The sequence below is a fragment of the Chiloscyllium punctatum genome, chromosome 11 (genome assembly GCF_047496795.1).
Source record: "Chiloscyllium punctatum isolate Juve2018m chromosome 11, sChiPun1.3, whole genome shotgun sequence".
Lineage (NCBI taxonomy): Eukaryota > Metazoa > Chordata > Chondrichthyes > Orectolobiformes > Hemiscylliidae > Chiloscyllium > Chiloscyllium punctatum.
In genome coordinates this window covers 99,094,443-99,116,044 of record NC_092749.1, presented here as the reverse complement: position 1 = coordinate 99,116,044, position 21,602 = coordinate 99,094,443, and the positions used below count along the sequence as shown (strand labels likewise).

Genomic DNA, 21,602 nt, shown 5'->3' with positions numbered 1-21,602 from the left:
AGTGGCAATGAAATGCTTTGAGTCATCCAGTGATCACAAGGTGAGTCTTTATTTCCTCCGCTTTTTTTCCAAAAATTATTTACAAGGATGTCGCCGCTGTTGGAGGGTTTGAATTACAGGGAGGCGCCAAATAAGCTGGGGCTGTTTTCCCTAGAGTGTCAGAGACTGAAAGGGGATCTTAGAGGTTTATAAAATCATGAGGGGTATGGATAGGATAACTAGACAAAGTCTTTTCCCTGGGATGGGGGAGTCCAAACCTAGAGGCCATAGGTTTAAGGTGAGAGGGGAAGGATTTAAAAGAGACCCAAAGGGTAACTTTTTCCACAGGTGGTGCATGTTTGGAATGAGCTGCCAGAGGAAGTGGTGGAGGCTGGTACAATTACAGCATTTAAAAGGCATCTGGATGGGTATATGAACAGGAAGAGTTTGGAGGGATATGGACCAAATGCTGGCGAATGGGACTAGATTTATTTAGGATATCTGGTCAGTGTGGACAAGTTGGACAGAAAGATCTATTTCCACATTGTACAGCTCTATGACTCTAACTACTAGCATTGCATTTTTCCAGACTACTTTTTTTTTAAAAAGTGTAATAAAATGTAAATCAATGGTTTTAGCCCACGAAGACAGATCCATTCAAACTGACAAAAGAGGTAATATTGACAGATTACTTTCACTGCTTGGTGTTACTGCTCAATTTACAGTTACATTTTGTACAATAAAACTCTATCTAGCAGCATTTATGAAAACAGCAACTTAATTAAAACAGAAATTAATTTTCATTTCACACAAGGAAAAGTAGGCTAATAATTAAAATTAAATAGGCTTCGAGTTAAGTAGATGTAATAGCAGAGCATTTAGAAATTCATCATATAAATCAAGTACAGTCAGCATCGTTTCACAAAGGGGAAATCATAGCCTACAGGTTTATTAGCATTCTTTGAAGAGGTAACAAGCAGGATATAGGAAACCAGTAATGTACTTGGATTTCCAAAAGATGCTCACTAAAGCAAACACGTTAGGTTACTTAATGAGAACCCTTCAAAGTAATTTTGGTGCAATTTCTTGGGCATGCTATTTAATTCAGGTTACACATGCTTAGAGATGTTTCTTAGACCTGACAGACCATCTATTATATAAAACAAAACTTTAATCTCTATACATCTCCCATCAACTTTGCCCATCCAAAAATCCAATATTTAGATATAAACTATGTTCTTTATTCTTTCAGGGGATGCATCATTGTTCGCATTTGTAGCTCATTGATAACTGCCCTTGAACCAAAGTGAATTGCTAAGCCATTTCAGCTACTATTACCACCAGTCATACTACTACAGGTCTGGAATGACATGTAGGCCAAACCAGGAAAAGATGACAGATTTCTTTCCCTACGACAATTTGCCAGTTTCTTAGTCTCAATCATGACTGACTTTCAATGGCAAATGTATAAATTAAGTTCAAATTCCACTCGCTATAACTCTACCACTGTCTCCCTCATGAACATCTAAGGCTATGATTAAATAGCGACACCACCACGGTACTATCACGAATGGAAACGTGGAATTCACTTTTCTCCTGTACCTCCACTTTAAAAAAGTTGAACTTATAGCAGGAAGACAATAGTGAGGGAACAATCGACAACTTTTAAGATATCTGCACACCAGCATCCAATTAGTCAACACTCGCAAAGATAAAAAGAGGATCCAACACCAGTATTTTAAACTGAAATAAAGGCACTGATGGGGAGGGCAAGAAAGCACAGCTAGATAAAATATTTTAAGAGATAGGTCAATAAAAGGTACAAAAGCAGATATTTAAGGTAATTACATAACATGCAGAATAGACACATGCCAAAACAAAAAAATATTCGAATGACCCACCCCATCTGCGGTTTACTAAATATGTTAGACAGAATCAAACTTAAAACAGCAGGCATGTAAGTGCACGAAAATGGCTAGCAAGTCAGAAGACTGGGCAAAATATAAAAACAGCAAGTGCTTAAAATATCAATAAGGAGAGAAAAATTAGAATAGAGAGAATGCTATCTACAAGTATAAAATCAGGAAGACATTTTTTTTTAAAAAAAAAGCAAAATAGAGCTAATAAAAAGTGAGCCTAGGGATTTGATAAGGGAGAAACGGAGATAGTAGATGAATTAGACAGGTATTTCGCATCAGTCTTGACTATACAGAATTCAAGTAACATCCCAGAAAAAGCTGTAAATCATGAACTGAGAGGGAGGAAGGAATAAGAAAATTATAATCACCAGTTAAATGGCACTAAGTGAATTGTTGGAGCGGTGGGCTGACAAAACCCCAGGTATCATCCTGCAGTCTTAAAGGAACTGGCTACCGTGATATTTGGTAAATTACTTTCAATTTGCCAAAATCCACTCGATTTGGAGAAAGCCCCATAAATTTGAAAATTGCTAATGTAACACCTCTAATCAAAAAGGGAGACAGACTGAAGGCAGGAAACTACAGACCAAATTTGCTTAACATCTGTAACAGGGAACACATTAGAAACTGTGAAACATTTTCTAGAAACGCTCTTTTAAAAAATTCACCGTAATCAGAGTCAACATGGTTTTGTGAAATGGAAAAATCAGATTCAATTGATTTAGTGGAGATTTTTGAAATAGTAACATGCTGTAGACAAAGGGGAGCTGCTGGATATACTGTCCTTAAAATTTCCAGAAGGCCCTGAGAGTTCCACATCACATGTCACTGCGGAAAACAAAAGCTCATTGCACATTGGTTAGCTAACGGGAACACAGGTCAAGGGGCAATTTTCTGGTTGGTAAGATGGAATGAGTGGTGTGCCAGAAGGATTGGTTCCGAGGCTTCAACTTTTTACAGTTTACGTAAATGGCTCTGATAAAAGGATCAAAGATATTGATGCTGCTGACACTGAGATAGGCAGAAAAGTTGTGAAGGGGACAGGAGGATACTCAATAGGATAAGTAAGAGGACAAAGATCTGGCAAATGGAGTGTAAGGTGGGAAGAGGTGCAACTGTCTATTTTGACAGGGAGAATAAAAAGAAATATTATTTAAATACTGAGAGACTGCAGAACTCAGATGCAGAGTAATCTGGGTGCTCTTGTTTACAAATCGCAAAAGGTGAGTATGCAAGCAATTAGGAGAGGTGGTAGAATGTTTTCATTTATTGCTATGGGGAATGGAACACAAATGGATGTAATGCTTCAGTTATACACAGCAATCAGAGTATGTGGGCAGTATCAGTCTCCCAGCAGTTCAGAAAAGTTAGAATTGATGAAGAGCTGAAGGATGAGCAGTCCTGAGGAAAGGTAGGGCAGGTTGCTTTTGTATTCAAAGAAGTGGAAACCTACATGGACCCTGAGAGATCTTGACAGGGTGCCTGTGGGATCAGGTTTCCTCTTGAGGGAGAATCCAGAACCAGAGGTCATTGTTTCAAAATAAGGAGCCTCCCATTTAGGACAAAGACAAAGCAAAACGCTCTCTCACAAAGGATGCTCTTAAAAAAAGACAGTAGAAGCAGCATTTGAATATAAGCAAAACAGAGGTAGATAGATTCTTGATTATCAAGGGGGTGAAAGTTTACTGTAAGTCAGCAGGAATGTGGAATAGGTAAAAACAATGACTGCAGATGCTGGAAACCAGATTTTGGTTTAGTGGTGCTGGAAGAGCACAGCAGTTCAGGCAGCATCAGAAGAGCAGCAAAATCAGTTACAGTGGGAGAGGGACTCCCTGAGATTCTTTTAGAGAGAGGAGGAAAACTTCTTCAAGGCAGGCAAATGTGGAATAATCAAATCACCATTACCTTGTTAAGCAGGCTCAAGGGGCCCAAAAGGCCTACTCATTTTCATATGCAACTTTACTTGAAGATTCTGTTTGTGTTGATAAACATGTCAAAGCCACATGGGTAAATATACAATGATACAAATGAAAGTTTATTTTAATTTCAGTGTTACTTCTAAACACAACATCTTGATCACTGGTTTTAAAAAAAACTAGCAATTGATATTGCATTCAGAAACTACAAATTGGATTTGGAGAGCAGGAACCAGATTTATTTGATTGTGTGAAACAGAGTTTAATATGCAGTTTAACAAAAATGTATACTGAACGCTTTTCAGGAGACCGAAAGCTGAAGGTTCACATTGTGTTCCAAAGGCTTCTGGCTGCATCTTGAAGTACTTTTCAAATCCTCACATTCCTTTCATGATATTGAGTACACCACTTTACAGATGAAACATAATCAATTTCTGCCATACAAATGTATTTGCCAGAAAATTGAAGAATTAAACATCTAGGCCAGTGTAACAGAAGAACTTAAATTTCAACCAGGATTTTGTTTGTTCTGCCAACCCAAGATCAGACTAAATAAATTACAGCAAAAACATTCCAGTCACCTTTTGGCTGACTGTGTACAAGTGGTATAATTCATTTTACAGCTGGACAAATGGCAGCTAACATCAGAACAATTTCTGGCTGACATTCTGAATGTAATGGCAATATGAGTGGTGCAGGCATGTGTCTTAACCTCACATGCTGACCAGAACCTCTGCAATTCATGAATTTGCACAGCACTGCGAATGGAGCAACAAACAGATGTCCAAGGCTTGGCAAGGGAAGAACCACCAACACCAGTCCCAGTGCCAATCATAGGATCACTCATTCCTATGTAACTACAGGGAAGATTGTGCAACAGATGATGTATTTAGCTGCAAGGTGTGATCAAAGCAAGCCAGTGAGGTATAATCTCAAAACGTCTTTCCACAGCAAGCTGGCCAGGTACATTCACGACACATCTGGTCCTCTTACGGCTTACTTATCTGGGTGCTTCTAATTAAACAGAAGGAATTGTTCTTGTCCACTTATTGTTCCTTTTTCTCTTGTGCAACACCAGTAACCAAGACCAGATTGCAGGCCATGAACTGCACACTCAAAAGGTTACTGGTAGGTCCCATGTATACACCCACCAGCTCACTGGAGGAACCATCCACCAGTGAATTTGAATAAGTGTTATGAATATCCCACACACGGACCGAATTATCCACAGATGCAGAAACTATCAAACTGCTGTCGGGACTAAATGCAAGATTAGTTATATTGTCAGTATGCCCTCTCAGTTCTTTGAATAAAGTACCTGATGCAAGGTCCCACAACTTTAGTCGCTGATCTTCACCTGCTGAGGCCAAGTACTTTCCATTAGGAGAGAAAGCTAATGCCAGCACAGGTCCCCGATGTCCTGTGAAGAGACGGACAGTATTCCCTTGCTGCGTACTCCAGAGCCGCACGGTTTTATCTATTGAGCCTGTGGCTATGTAATTAGAATTTGGATGGAACTTAACACAGTCTACATCTGCTAGGTGGCCTGCGTAAATGCGTAGAGGGTACGTTCTGTCAAGTGCCCAAAGTCTTGCTGTCCGGTCATGTGACCCAGTCACAAAGTAAAGGCTCAAGGGGCTAATATCGATGTCCCAGATGGGATAAGCATGTCCTTGATACAAACCAGTGTTCTTGAAACTGCACAAATCCCAGTATCGGACTGTTGTGTCTTCCGAACAAGACAGAAGTCCTGAATTATCAGAGAGGAACTTGGTAGCATACACAGGCCCACAGTGTCCTCGTAGGATTTTCATTTCACTGCCCACATCATCTTCCACCTGCATTTGGGAAAAAAAATTGCAAAAGCAATGAATAACATCGATATAATGACATAATTAACAGTAAATTTCAATAAAGTGTGTAAGCAAGCAGCAAAGATGTTCTCTTTAAATATGCTCCTCTAAAGAGTTTTAGACTGCTCTTGACAGCATGATGGCAAAATTAGCCTGATGCAAGGGTCACCTACACACACTTATACAGTCCTCTGTTTTTGCTCTCGTGTACACTAAATGAACATTCAGGACATGACATACACAAGTGCCTTTCCTAAGTCAGCTTCCAATGAGCAAGAAAGAAAGCAAGGAGGCAATAAAACAGTTCACCTTTTGTAAACGATCCTTGTAAATTGGACTTGGGAGCTGCGCACTTGTAGAAACAATGTTTTAATGCTATAGGAAAACAGTACAGTGCCAACCTTGCACATCAGACTGTTAAAATGCCTCCATACGTCAGGGAGGAGAAAGTGAGGACTGCAGATACTGGAGATCAGAGCTTAAAAATGTGTTGCTGGAAAAGCGCAGCCGGTCAGGCAGCAACAAAGGAGAAGGAGAATCGACGTTTTGGGCATAAGCCCTTCTTCAGGAATGAGGAGGGTGTGCCAAGCAGGCTAAGATAAAAGGTAGGGAGGAGGGACTTGGGGGAGGGGCGTTGGGAATGCAATTGGTGGAAGGAGGTTAAGGTGAGGGTGATAGGCCGGAGTTGGGGTGGGGGCGGAGAGGTCGGGAAGAAGATTGCAGGTCAAGAAGTCGGTGCTGAGTCTGAGGGCTGGGACTGAGAAAAGGTGGGGGGAGGGGAAATGAGGAAACTGGAGAAATCCAAGTTCATCCCTTGTGGTTGGAGGGTTCCTAGGCGGAAGAGGAGTCGTTCTTCCTCCAGGCGTCGTGTTGCCATGGTCTGGCGATGGAGGAGTCCAAGGACCTGCATGTCCTTGGTGGAGTGGGAGGGGGAGTTGAAGTGTTCAGCCACAGGGCGGTGGGTTGGTTGGTGTGGGTGTCCCAGAGGTGTTCTCTGAAATGTTCCACAAGTAGACGGCCTGTCTCCCCAATGTATAGGAGGCCACATCGGGTACAGCGGATGCAGTAAATGATGTGTGTGGAGGTGCAGGTGAATTTCTGATGGATATTGAAGGATCCCTTGGAGCCTTGGAGGGAAGTGAGGGGGGAGGTGTGGGCGCAGGTTTTGCATTTTTTGCGGTTGCAGGGGAAGGTGCCGGGAGTGGAGGTTGGGTTGGTGGGGGGTGTGGATCTGATGAGGGAGTCACGGAGGGAGTGGTCTTTCCGGAACGCTGATAGGGGTGGGGAGGGAAATATATCCTTGGTGGTGGGGTCCGTTTGGAGGTGGCAGAAATGACAAAGGATGATCCAATGTATCTGGAGGTTGGTGGGGTGGTAGGGGAGGACTAGTGGGGTTCTGTCCTGGTGGCGATTGGAGGGGCGGGGTTCAAGGGAAGTGGAGGAGATGCGGTGGAGAGCATCGTCAACCACGTCAGAGGGGAAATTGCAGTCTTTGAAGAAGAAGGAGGCCATCTGGGTTGTTCGGTATTGGAATTGCTCGTCCTGGGAGCAGATGCAGCGAAGGCGAAGGAATTGGAAATATGGGCTGGTGTTTTTACAGGGGGCAGGGTAGGAAGAGGTGTAATCTAGGTAGCTGTGGGAGTCGTTAGTCCGAGATAGAGAGGGAGAGGTCTAGGAAGAGGAAGGAGGAGTTTGAGACGACCTCTCCATCTCTATCTCGGACGACCGACTCAACACAGACGTATACTATAAACCGACTGACTCCCACAGCTACCTAGATTACACCTCTTCCCACCCTGCCCCCTGTAAAAACGCTCCATACGTCAGGGAGCAAATACCTGAAGATACAGATGGTGCATTCCATGGAACAGGGGGCCACGGAAAGTACCAACTACAGGGTGGGAACAGCAAGTCCCCAGCTATGGAGACCAGATTGTTTGCAGCCAAGGTAAAGGTGACATTACATTAATTTATCAATCGATTCAAATAAATCTATTCAACACTTCCACAACTAGTAAGTGCGTATTTTAAAATATAACTAAGATATTATCATTCTTCTCTCCTCTGTGCCAACCTCCACAAAATGGTAGGGGATTCAAACCTTGGAGAATTAAAAGGATGTGGAGTAACAGCTGTGGGCGAACTGTGCAAGAAGACATGGTTTATAACAGAGCACTCATGCCAGAAGGTGATGGAACATACCCAGACGTCACCACGTAAGGGCAGAGTGTATAAAATGCAACACAGTGAACACAATTTGCATTATGCCTCAATTATAAAAAGTTAACACACTTGGTAACCCATTGATGTTCGAATCATACAATTACGCATTGATTTTTCAGAGAGGTAAGCACATAATTTAGGCACACTAGCCCCAACTTATGCTGCTTTTCCCACCAAAGCCACGATCTTGAAGAGAGCTAACCACAGTGGTTTCATATTTTTACCAGTGGGTTCTACAGCTGCAAATAATGCAAGCATGGGAAATTTGCAACACAGACAAAATATTGTTCATATGCAGCATGTCAGGAAGAACCGGTGGAGAAGGGGAGGAAAGGAAATTATTCTCACACAAAAAAACAACGACCCAAGATATTTAACCCTAACGCTCAGTTTTAGTTTAGTCCTTTAGTTTATTAAATCATTTCAAAAGAAATATTAGATTTGATTTTCCATATCCTAGTGTATATGTGAACCCTGCATTCTGCATGTTTTCACACAAAATCAGCAGAGTTATCAGCTCCATACAAGTCTTGACTGCTGAGAAGCAATGAAAAGGGAATCCAGTCCATATAAAGATCTTTGTTTGGAAGTTGTTAAACTCTAGGCAACCCCAGAGAAGCCTCTTAAATCAGTAAATAACAAACTCTCTGGTCAATGAGCTATAAATCCACATCAGCACATATCCCATTATGTGGTCACTATTGATAAATAGCCACAGGGCCCACCAGGTCACGGTATGTCTTTGGCTTTGTGAAGGAATTTATAGAGTCTTGAGCAGATTTATCACTTGCCCTGGTCAACTCCATCAGAAAATGGAGGATGACTCAACAAGAAAATGAAGTCATCTTGTCCCTTCACCTCCTGTACTCATTTGGAGTCAATTCTCAAACATATGTAAATCATCAAACTCTGCTGTGACTCCAAAATAACACTGACTTGTTCCACTTAATATTCAGATTAAAGACTCCTAGCCACTCTGCTGCCTGGTACATAAACCACACTGGTGACCTCAAGTCTACAGGCCAGAGACTGGAATCCTAGCACAAAGCAGCCTGGCAGTTCACCCACTACTTAGTTTACTGTCGGCAGAGTGTAGCTGAAGAGTTACCTTTTACCAGATGCACTGAGAAAGACACCTCTCAACCCTCTACCGAAAGCTAATGGGTGGATGGGAAAAACGTCATCTCCAAGCTTCCCTCTATCATCAAATGTCAGCCAGAATTGGAAATATCTTGTCATTGGGCCAAAATCCTGAACTCTCTGCCCAGCAGTGTGGGTGCAAATACATCCATACGGATTGTAACAGTTAAAGGTGGCAGCTGACCAGCACCTTTTCAAAAATAATTTGGGATGGGCATTAAATGCCAAGGAAACTCATATTCCACGAATGAATAAAACGCATGGCATAAGATTAGGCTACATAGACTCAAACATTTACAGCACAATAGATGGCCATTTCACCCATAACATCAGTGCCAGTCAATAAATATCTAACTATAACTACCCTATTTTCTAACCTTTGGCCCATACCTCTGGAGGCTATGGTAATGGAAGTGAACTTATAAATAATGCTGAAATACGATAAGATTTTCTGACTCAAACATCCTTTATAGGTAGTGTTCCAGTCTGCGATCACCTTACAAGTAAAATAAAAATAATCTCCGCTCTCCTCTTAGTCTTCTACTGTTGGAGAAAGCTCTCGAGACTCGGACCTTACGAACTGATTAGTTTATTACACAATATATCATGAGGAATTCACCGTCCTAATTGTGGCTCGGTGTTATTCCGAAGTACATCAGAGTACTACAGGATTATAGAGAGAAAACAGCTTGGATCTGACCGTTAATTACACAGTTTGGCATGCTTACAAGTTGGTACTAAATTAGAGGTTAGTCATTAAGTTCAAAACTAAAGCACTATTATGCATTCCACAAGTGGACAGATCAAGTGGTATCACCACCTGCTCTAGTTACACAGATTGCTAACACTAAAGCAGAGATATCCCTAATTGGCTGAATGACTATGAAGAGGCAATAACTAGAGAAGGAAGGGGGACTAATTGGAAAGTCTATGTCAGCTTGACAGGTTCTACAGCCTGCGCTGATCATTCAGCAAAGGGAGGAGACACTATCTTGAGAAGGAAGATAAGGACAACCTTTCACATGACCTCATAGTAAGGAATGCAGAGTCAGCAAAGTTCTGGCTGGGGACACAAAATGGAACTCTCAGCCGAATCAGAAAAATGGCTTCCAGGCAAATAATGTTAACTTTTCCCCAACATCTACCTTATAAATCTATACCCCCTAATGTTACGTCACGGGGGAAACCCTCCTACTTAATTTAAAGCAGCAACAACTGTTCAATTTTCCCCGGTCTTATACCCCCAAAGCATCAGATTGTGTCATTTGCTTTTAATATTGTCAATATACTAAATGCAAACTTGATTGGAGGTTCGCATTCTTTGGTGTATAATTTAAACTAATTGGCCTAATTCAAGTTTGTTTTTGTCTCCAGGCAACCAGCTACGCTAGCTGCTGGACCAAAAGGTTACATTATATCTTGTTCAGAACACTTGGTGACTAGATTAGATTCCCTACAGTGTGGAAACAAGCCCTTTGGCCCAACAAGTCCACACTGACCCTCTGAAGAGTAACCCACCCAGACCCATTTCCCTCTGACTAATGCACCTAACACTATGGGCAATTTAGCCTGGCCAATCCATCTGACCTACACATCTTTGGACTGTGGGAGGAAACCCACGCATACGAGGAGGAGAATGTGTAAACTCCATGCAGACATTCTCCAGAGGTTGGAATCGAACCTGGGTCCCTGGCGCTGTGAGGCAGCAGTGCTAACCACTGAGCCACCATGCTGTTAAGTAGTTCTGCTACCTTTCAACTTTCTTAAAGATACAGTACACCCACATCTTCATAACACTACTTATTGACCCTAAAGAAAGAAAAAAGTGCATCCTATCCATGATATCAATGACCCTTGTCATCTCATAAACCTCAACTTTTGCTGCCCTAAGGAAAACAAACCCTAACCTGTCCAATCTTTCCTCATAGCTCAGACCCTCCAGCCTAGGCTGCATCCTGACAACTTTTCTGTGCACCCCTTTCCAGTGCAATCACATTGTCTCTCTAATGCGGTGGCCATAACTACACGCAGTACTCCATTCATGGCCTTGCCAACCGTAAAAGCAGCTGCTGCATAACCTCCCTGCTCTTGTGTTCTATGCCTCAGTTGGTACTCAGCAAGGAACCCAAATGATGTATTTAACCACCTTATCCACTTGGCCTGCTACATTTAGAGATCTGTGGGTGTACACACTAAGGTCTCTCTGATCTTCAGTACTTTCCAGAGTCTTACCATTCATAGTATGATCCATATATGGAATAGTCCCTGCAGATTGCAGGGTAGCTAAAGTCACTCTAATATTCAAAATGGGAGCTGAAGAGAAAACAGGGAATTATAAACCAGTAAACCGAACATCAGTATTGGGGAAAATTCTCAAATGCATTATCAAGGACTTTATAGCCAAGCATTTAGAAAGCAGTGGCAGGATCAGATAGAGTCAGCATGGATTTATGAAAGAGAAGTCACGCTTGACAAATCAATTGGAATTCTATGAAGATGTAACTCGTAGAGTTGACAAGAGGAGACAGTCGATGTGGTATATTTGGACTTTGAGAGTTTGGAAAAATCGCGCATAAGAGATTTTTATGCAAGATTAGAGCGCATGGGATGGAAAGAAAACTGGTTGGCAGAGAGGAGCCAGAGAGTAGGAATTAATGGGCCCTTTTCAAATTGGCAGGCAGTAACTAGTGGGGTACCACAGAGATCGGTACTAGGATCCCAGCTATTCACAAGATATATTAATGATTTGGATGAAGGGACAAAATGTAACATCTTAAAGTTTGCAGATGATACCCACTTGGGTGGGAGGGTGAACCATGACGAGGATGCGGAGATCCTTCAGCATGATCTGGACAGGTTGGGCTGAGTGGGCAAATCAATGGCAGATAAATGAGATCATTCACTTTGGAAGCAAAAACAAGGCAGCAAGTTACTACTGAATGGCTGTAAATTGGGAGAGGGGAGTGTGCAGCGGGACCTGGGTGTCCTTGTGCACCAGATGCTGAAGGTAAGCATGTCGGTGCAGCAGGTGATAAAGGCAGCGAATGGTGAGCAGGGATGTGTTGGTGCAGTTGTGCAGGACTTTGGTGAGACCACACCTGGAATATTGTGTGCAGTTTTGGTCTCTTTTTCGAAGGAAGTTTGCTCTTGCGCAAGGAGTACAGTAAAGATTTCCCAGACTGATTCCGGGGATGTATGAGGAGCGATTAACTAGCTTAGGATTACCTTCACTGGAGTTCAGACAAAGAAGGGGAGAATCTCCTAGAGACATGAAATTCTACCAGGACGAGACAGGATAGATGGAACATCAGGGAGGGTATTCCCGATGTTGGGTGCATCCAGAAACTGGGGTCACAGTCTGAGGATTTGGGGTAGGCCACTTAGGACAGAGATGAGGAGACATTTCTTCACCCAAAGAAAGGTGAGCCTGGGGAATTCACCACAAGAGGTAGTTGACATTGAAACATTGAATCTATTCAAGAAGTGGCTAGATATAGCACTTGGGGCAAATGGGATCAAAGTTTATGGGGAGAAAGCAGGATTATGCTATTGAGTTGGGTGATCAGCCATGATCATGATGAATGGTGGAGCAAGCTCAAAGGGCTGAAAGGCCTCAATCTGCTCCTATCTTCTATGTTTCTATGTTAATCCTTCACCTTCCCATGTACATAACCAATAATTCTCCAGGTTGAATTCCATCTGTCACTGCTCTGCCCAGCTGACAAGCCTTCTGATAACACCCTGCAGTTTATGGCTAACCTCTCCCATTTACCATCCTAAATCTTCATGTCATCCTCAAACCTCTTGATCATATTCCCTACATTCAAGTCCAAATCATTAATAAACATCATAAACACTGAACATCCCAGCACCAAGTCCTGTGCAACCCTACTAAACAGGCTTCCAGTCACAGAAACATCCCTCGATCAGTCTCTGTTTCCTGCCTCTTGGCCAATTTTGGATCAGACGTGCCACTTTGTCTCAGAGCCAGTGGGCTCTTACCTTCTTGACCTGTCGACCATGAGTGACCTTATCAAAAGCCTTGCTAAAATATATCAACCTCATCAGAATTCCTGGTTACTTCCGTAAAAGTTTCAAACAAATTCGACAAACATGACCTTCCCTAACAAGTCAATGCTACCCCTAAACAATCCATGTCTCTATGTGCAGGTATATTCTATCCTCAGAATTCTCTCTAGTAACTTCCTCATCACCCATGGACTCCATTTACATGCTCATTGGCGTGGAAAGGCTGCCAACATCAAAAACCCATCCCACCCCAGTATTACTCTCCGATAACCTCTTCAGTCAGGTAAAAGCTTCAACACGTGCACCAGCAGGTTCAGAAACAGCTTCTTCCTGCCCATTGTTAGACTGACGAATGGACTCTCTAGCGTCAAATAATGCTGATCTTGTTAATGTTGAACTTGCCCAGCGCACGCTCTGTGCAACGTAACCCTGCATGCCACTGTCTAAGCTTTCTTTCCCACCTTATGATCTACATGCCCTTGCTTACTATGATCTGCCTGTACCGTTCAGAAACAAAGCTTTTCACTTTACATACATGTGACAATAAATAAATCAAATCAACAAGGTTAAACTGAATGACCTTTTGTTACCTGGTCTGTCCCTTCCTCCCTTTTTAATAATGGGGGAATGTTAGCGGTCTTCCAGTCCTTTGACCTATAGCCAAACAGAATTTGAAAACGACTGTTCGAGCCTCTGGTATCTTCTGTCTTGCTTCCTTCAACAGCCTGAGATAAATCTCATCCAGGCCTACAGATCAATCCACTTCAAAAAGGCTACGAAATCCCCTACTACTCCCTCTCTCTCTTCGTTAATTGCTTCTAATATTTCATACAAGTATCCAATGAGGCCACCTCAAGTAGTACTTGTTTTTACATAGGAATTCTAACAGTAAAACGGACCAATGCTCACAGTCCTTTGAGTTTTCTTTGACATCTCGATAACTGCTGAGTAACTCCACTCTCTCCCACAGGTTGCAGTGTACTTTCACATCCTTAGACTATGTATTTTCACTTTGAGGGACAATATAGAACACAGAACATTACAGCGCAGTACAGGCCCTTTGACCCTCGAAAGCATTCACGTTAACTTCTCATCGCTTCCCACTCATTCACATACTATGATATTATTCCTCATTATCACGTCCATGTAACAGACACCACTAAAATTTGGATGAATTTCAGGGTTGATTTGATGTCAGGTACATAGATTGCGTCCTTGTCTCAACAACCAGCTCATCAGATCATACAACGTGTTCTTTCAGAAAAGGCAGAATACAGACCATATCGAACCAGGCCCCGCTTGCAAAACCCAAAGCAAAACATCCATCGGTTTACAGGATTCCATGCTTGAACAGTATAGGCTGAACAATTCTGAGTGAACCAATAGTGGCATTAATAAGCAATTTGAGGTAATCAGTTAAGATTTCTGAAGGACGTAGAATCATTTCCATAAAAGGGTGTTCCTCAAACAAATGGAATACGTTTAAGCCCTGTTCCTCTTTTGAATTACCGGGAAGCTTATAGTTGTTGTTTTCTGTGGGGGAACACATCAGCTATCATTCAATGTGCCAGCTAATCCACTTCCTTTCCCTAACCCGAAATATATTATTGCGATAGTTTGAAAACCTCTTTTGTCCTGATGAGTGTATGAAGAAAAGATTTAGCACCACATCTCTCTATTAGCAACATCCTTTCCCAGATATAGTCACTATTGAGCTCTCATTTCTGCAGTCCAATTTTCCCTTTACTTGTGCATTCCGAAGATAAGTATTGACATGAAGAATAGGAGAAAATATCCTCATGAAGCAGAGAATTACAGACACCCTCTCCAGTCATTACATATTTAGTTATCCCTGGGTTTATATACTGGAGGACTTCAGATCTAGTGAGTGACATATAAAGTCCTTATGGGACTAGACAGGCTAGATGAGGAAAGAATGTTCCGGACGTTGGGAAAGTCCAGAATTAGGTCTAAGAATAAGTGGCAAGCCGTTCAGGACTGAGATGAGGAAGAATTTCTTCACTCGGTTGTGAGCCTGTGAAATTCTCTACCACAGGAAGTTGTCGGGGCCAGTTCATTACAGATATATTCAAGAGGGAGCTGGACGTAGCCCTTGTAGCTAAAGGGGTCAAGGGGTATGGAGAGAAAGCAGGAGGGGGATACCGAGATTGCATGATCAGCCATGATCACATTGAATGGTGGGACAGGCTCAAAGGGCCGAATGGCCTACTCCTGCACATATTCTCTATATTTCTGAGTGTTAAAAGCGTCCCCAATAATGGGTGTTTGTGTTAACAATCATTCTAAACGAACACAGGTAGCTTTATATTCAATAACAAATCCAACAGGTGTTTAATCAATGGCTGCCCTCATTCAACTCAAAATATTCTATTTGCCTTCTGTTTAAGATATTGTGAAAATGAAATGTCCAATTAAAACAAAAGACACTTCATTGCCAGCTGCCATAAGCAAGTTCAAGTTTAAGTCATTCTTCTGATTATTGCAGTAAAAGCCTTTTCTCCTACCTTTCCTCATGGTTTTTTTTAATAAAGGGGATGGGGTCGGGAATAGGAGGCAGTGAATCCCTTGTTAGCCTGCTATCAAAGCCCATCACACAACTCCTTCAAACTTGCTCCTCACACCTCATCGCCAGCTTTCCCCAACATTACTTCCACTGACATCGCCTGGGGTATGGCAGACTGCTGATTCACTCAGGGCAGCCAATACATTTTCTCTAGCCCTGATTCCGTAGTTTCCTCCCTCACCGTGATCAGAAGCTTTATCAAATTCCCCCCAAAGTGTACTTGTGTTATTTATTGTCCCTCCTGCCCTATTCTCTGATTTAAAACTCCCCTCTCTTCATTCAGGATGGTCTCTGTTCCCCTAGGTCAGGGAAAGGCCATGCATGTGCAGAACAGAAAGCTGCTAATTCTGGTTTAGAGTTTGCAGCTCCACAATATGTTACCAAGCTTTCCCAGTCCAGCTGCTGACTTCATCACATTCCTCGACTGACTTCAGGGATAGTTCCCCCCGATCTCCTTTAATAATGACATATATATATTTAATAGTGGCATAGTTTAATATGATCCTTTATTTCCAAGAGAGATGTAACAAAGCCAAATTAACATCTCACTGAAAGATGGTAACTTCAGCAATACAGCACACCTTCTGTATGGCACTAAGTATCAGCCTAGGATTTTGTTCTCATGTCTCTGGAGCAGGGCTTGAACCATCAATCTGTTGAATTTCAAAGGGTTATCAAAAGAGTCAACAAAGCCAAACTTTGGGGTCATAATGTGGATTGCCAAACTTTATTTCCTCTGTGAGCCAGGTTTAAGGGAAACAGGGGAAGGACTCTGTTAGATAAGGGAATGCTGGGAAGAACAGATGACGGAGCTGAAGTATGTAAAAGAGGAATGTTGTAAAGAGGGTGGGTTCCACATTCTGCAAGCTGCCTTTTTCATACACTTGCCATGGGATAATTTAGCTGCCTACACTTGGAGACATCTTTTCTTAAATAATACCCAAGAAAAAAAATAGACAAAGGAAGGACCATTGGAAAGCACTGTTGGCAAAGGGAAAAAATAAGAGTCAGATTACAGAACAAGTGCAGGACAACAAGTAAAACAGGCCCATTTCTAACTATGGTATACACAAAAAGTATCCAGCATGTCCTCAATCCAATCCATCACAACTCGCAGTCCCTTTATCCAAGTCAGTGAGTTAGGAGTGATGGAGACCTTCTAGCTTGAATGCATTGTGTTAAGATCCGCACAGAGTGGATCACTGGCCAACGTACTATGTATTTTACAACTCAGAACCATGTAGAATTGACTGCAGCTGAAGTAAAATTATTACACGTGGAAGAAAAGGTTAAAAGGCCTGTCAGTGGAGACCCGGTTGTGGTATTGATTGCATCAATTAAATTGGAGCCTCAACATCAGCAATAGCAATCCCTAAATATTTTAAACCTCTTGAAATTCATGTTAAACAAAGTAGTCGGCCTTGGAAGCATGAAATGTAACCTGCATGCGAGTCCTTCGAGTGATTCACCTCATGCGTCTTACTGACTGCATGGTAAGATGGTTGCTTCTTTGTCCTATTATGAACATGAATGAGTTAAAAAGGATTGAACTCCAGGAGAACAAAAAGAAATGAAAATTGAATTTTTAGATCTGTCCAGTGACCAAACATTAAACAACAGACCTGTCCAACTTGATACTAACTGCTGGATTTAGCCAATGAGCATAGAACCCCAGGTAGCAGATACACTTTTGTACCTCATCATCCAGGATGTCACAGGCGAGGTTGATCCGAGAGACGTCCACTTGCTGTGGGCCATATTTGAGTTTCTTCGCCCTCAAGCTCCAGAGTTTGATGCAAGAGTTATCAAAGCCAGCACTGAGCAGTTTATTGTTCGGCGAAATTTCCGCAGTATTGAGCAGCTGGTCCGTGTTGTGAAAAGCATAGAAACAAATGGTTGTGAGGGAGGGAGGCCCATCTTTTACCCGTTTTATGCTGTCCTGCAACATGTCCAACGCAGCTTCATTCTGCAACATAGTAGAGGGTAGCTCAGAGGGCTCCAGGCCCACCCCTTCGGTGCGAGATAGCGTCCCGGCATTATACAGCTGATAGCCTGTCTGTGGAGAACACTGCACATCCAGCTGAACACGAGAGGCCAGAACCTTGCACAAAGCACTATTGTTGTCACTCTGGAGGTAGCGGAGGAGATAGTTGTAACTTTCTTCAGTAAGGCTAAGAACATATTTATTTTCGGTCAGGCTTCGCAGCTTGGAGTTTGAGTAAATGTCCTGGCTATTTAGAGTAGTCCGGAGCTGTTCCATGATGTCTTTCTGATCCGTACTTTGTAGGAACATCCCATGAAAGCGACTGTAGAAACTATCAGCTGCACTCTTCAGACCACTGTGAACCATATCAAGGTGGAGGTAGACAAATAAAGGATAGAGCAATTGTTTCACTTCTTGGCTGTACTTTGAGTCGGTATCTAGAACCAGAAACAAGACACGGATGTGAGTAATGACACTTTCAGCACTTGTTAGAACACACCTTTCCCAATATTCAGAAGGTAGTAATTTGATTGATTTATTTATTATCACGTGTACTGAAGTACAGTGAGAAGCTTTGGTTACGAGCAGTACAAACAGATCATAGTAAGCCAGGATGTACAGATCAAAAGACTTGGACAAGATATTCACAAGATATATTAATGATTTGGATGAAGGAACAAAATGGAACATCAAGGTTTGCAGATGATACCCAGTTGGGTGGGAGGGTGAACCATGACGAGGATGCGGAGATCCTTCAGCATGATCTGGACAGGTTGGGCTGAGTGGGCAAATCAATGGCAGATAAATGAGATCATTCACTTTGGAAGCAAAAACAAGGCAGCAAGTTACTACTGAATGGCTGTAAATTGGGAGAGGGGAGTGTGCAGCGGGACCTGGGTGTCCTTGTGCACCAGATGCTGAAGGTAAGCATGTCGGTGCAGCAGGTGATAAAGGCAGCGAATGGTGAGCAGGGATGTGTTGGTGCAGTTGTGCAGGACTTTGGTGAGACCACACCTGGAATATTGTGTGCAGTTTTGGTCTCTTTTTCGAAGGAAGTTTGCTCTTGCGCAAGGAGTACAGCAAAGATTTCCCAGACGTATGAGGAGAGATTAACTAGCTTAGGATTGCTTTCACTGGAGTTCAGACAAAGAAGGGGAGAATCTCATAGAGACATGAAATTCTAACAGGATGAGACAGGATAGATGGAACATCAGGGAGGATGTTCCCGATGTTGGGTGCATCCAGAACCTGGGGTCACAGTCTGAGGATTTGGGGTAGGCCACTTAGGACAGAGATGAGGAGACATTTCTTCACCCAAAGAGTGGTGAGCCTGTGCTCCTATCTTCTATGTTTCTATGTTAATCCTTCACCTTCCCATGTACATAACCAATAATTTTCCAGGTTGAATTCCATCTGTCACTGCTCTGCCCAGCTGACAAGCCTTCTGATAACACCCTGCAGTTTATGGCTAACCTCTCCCATTTACCATCCTAAATCTTCATGTCATCCTCAAACCTCTTGATCATATTCCCTACATTCAAGTCCAAATCATTAATGAACATCATAAACACTAAACATCCCAGCACCAAGTCCTGTGGAACCCTACGAAACAGGCTCCCAGTCACAGAAACATCCCTCGATCAGTCTCTGTTTCCTGCCTCTTGGCCAATTTTGGATCCGACGTGCCACTTTGTCTCAGATCCAGTGGGCTCTTACCTTCTTGATCTGTCGACCATGAGTGACCTTATCAAAAGCCTTGCTAAAATATATCAACCTCATCAGAATTCCTGGTTACGTCCGTAAAAGTTTCAAACAAATTCGACAAACATGACCTTCCCTAACAAGTCAATGCTACCCCTAAACAATCCATGTCTCTATGTGCAGGTATATTCTATCCTCAGAATTCTCTCTAGTAACTTCCTCATCACCCATGGACTCCATTTACATGCTCATTGGCGTGGAAAGGCTGCCAACATCAAAAACCCATCCCACCCCAGTATTACTCTCCGACAACCTCTTCAGTCAGGTAAAAGCTTCAACACGTGCACCAGCAGGTTCAGAAACAGCTTCTTCCTGCCCATTATTAGACTGACGAATGGACCCTCTAGCGTCAAATAATGCTGATCTTGTTAATGTTGAACTTGCCCAGCGCACGCTCTGTGCAACGTAACCCTGCATGCCACTGTCTAAGCTTTCTTTCCCACCTTATGATCTACATGCCCTTGCTTACTATGATCTGCCTGTACCGTTCAGAAACAAAGCTTTTCACTTTACATACATGTGACAATAAATAAGTCAAATCAACAAGGTTAAACTGAATGACCTTTTGTTTCCTGGTCTGTCCCTTCCTCCCTTTTTAATAATGGGGGAATGTTAGCAGTCTTCCAGTCCTTTGACCTATAGCCAAAAAGAATTTGAAAACGACTGTTTGAGCCTCTGGTATCTCCTGTCTTGCTTCCTTCAACAGCCTGGGATAAATCTCGTCCAGGCCTACAGATCAATCCACTTCAAAAAGGCTACAAAATCCCCTACTACTCCCTCTCTCTCTTCGTTAATTGCTTCTAATATTTCATACAAGTATCCAATGAGGCCACCTCAAGTAGTACTTGTTTTTACATCGGACAGAGGGATACATGTTACATTGCTTATTGAGGCTAGAGTGCCCAATCATCAGTCTAATAATAGCTGGAAAGAAGCTGTTCCTGAGCCTGCTGGTGCGTGCATTCAGGCTTATGTATCTTCTGCCTGACGGAAGAGGTCGGCGGAGGGAAGCAAAGACAATGGCTAAGGAAAGGAAAGAGATTTTGTCCAAGTCATTGAGAAAGGGTAGGTAACTGGGTAATAGCTGGCTTAGAAATTAATAACAAAATAAAAGCGTTGCTAGAAAAGTTGGCTGTACTTACAATTTAAATTGGCTAAAATGCTGAAGGAAGTAAAGGTGGAAATTGTAAAGAAATTAGCCATAATCCACCACTCCTTTCTAGATACAGGGGTGGTGTCAGAGACCTAAACAGTGGCAAATGTCATACCTATTTTCAAAAAAGATACACGTATTCTGACGATGCTGTAATTTTTAAGAGGTCATTTTGTCCAGTTTCTTTTTGGAGAGAGGTTGTAAGGCAGAGGCGCTGAGCAGTCTGGGGTCGTGGAAACACCTTGGGAGGTTTTGGGATTTTGTTGGACAGCCTGAATTGGTGTGGCCAGTTCTCACAGACAAGGATTTCTGGATTTTGGTTTTTCCAATAGCATCAGAAGCTTCGGGGTCTCAACAGAGTTGGCAGCTTCAGTAAATACTACTCTCTCTGAATTTTCTCTTAATGTTTTGCCCCGCTGGATTGGAGAAATGTGAGAGAGAAAGTCGGTGTCTGAATTTTCCTTTTTTTTGTCAAGGTGTGCATTAAAGGGATATTACTATATTGGAACAGTTAATTAGTAATAGTTACTGTATTTATTATTCTGTTAAGTTTCCAATCTGTTGAGCTATTTTAAATTGCTCTTTCTTTGGTTGTATTTGAACTACAGGATTTAATTAAATCGTCTAGTAGTCTGAGCAGTCACATTACATCTGGAACAGACCCTTCCCATTTGCCTTTAAAATAAGAAAAAGTTAGGGTCTTGGCTACCTCCTAAGAATATTCTGAGGAGGTCTGGTCCGGTCCAGTCCATAACAGCCCAAACCCAGCAAATACTAGTCATTTTAACCTCTGTATTGGGAAAGGTTCTAGAAATAATAACCCTAGATAAATTCAGTCATCACTTGAACAAGAGTGCATTAAAGAAAGCAAGCATAGATTTGTTCTAGGAAAAACATACTTACCTAACTTGATTGGGTTTCATAATAGTGAGACTTGAACAGGTAAATAATAGCGTGCCCCAGGGTTGGCATTTGCACCACTGCTTTACCTAAAAGACCTCGACAGGGGTACGCAGGGTGCAGTTTTAGAGTTAACAGAGGGCACAACTTTTGAAAGCACT

General features: G+C 42.4%; 1 protein-coding gene across 2 annotated transcripts in view; it reads right to left on the bottom strand.

Moving 5' to 3' along the window:
- Window positions 1-449: 449 nt before the first annotated feature.
- The window catches only part of taf5l (TAF5-like RNA polymerase II, p300/CBP-associated factor (PCAF)-associated factor), a 39,911-nt gene continuing 18,758 nt past the window's right edge, over window positions 450-21,602 (bottom strand). Inside the window, exons 4-5 of one of the 2 annotated variants that reach the window (XM_072581400.1) lie at window positions 17,340-18,064; window positions 450-5,652 (exon numbers count right to left, since the gene is read on the bottom strand). In XM_072581400.1, coding sequence (XP_072437501.1) covers window positions 4,861-5,652; window positions 17,340-18,064 — 1,517 coding nt within the window. In that variant the 3' untranslated portion in view covers window positions 450-4,860. Of the gene's footprint in view, window positions 5,653-17,265; window positions 18,065-21,602 lie in introns of both variants that reach the window. The other variant, XM_072581401.1, reaches the window with a different exon arrangement.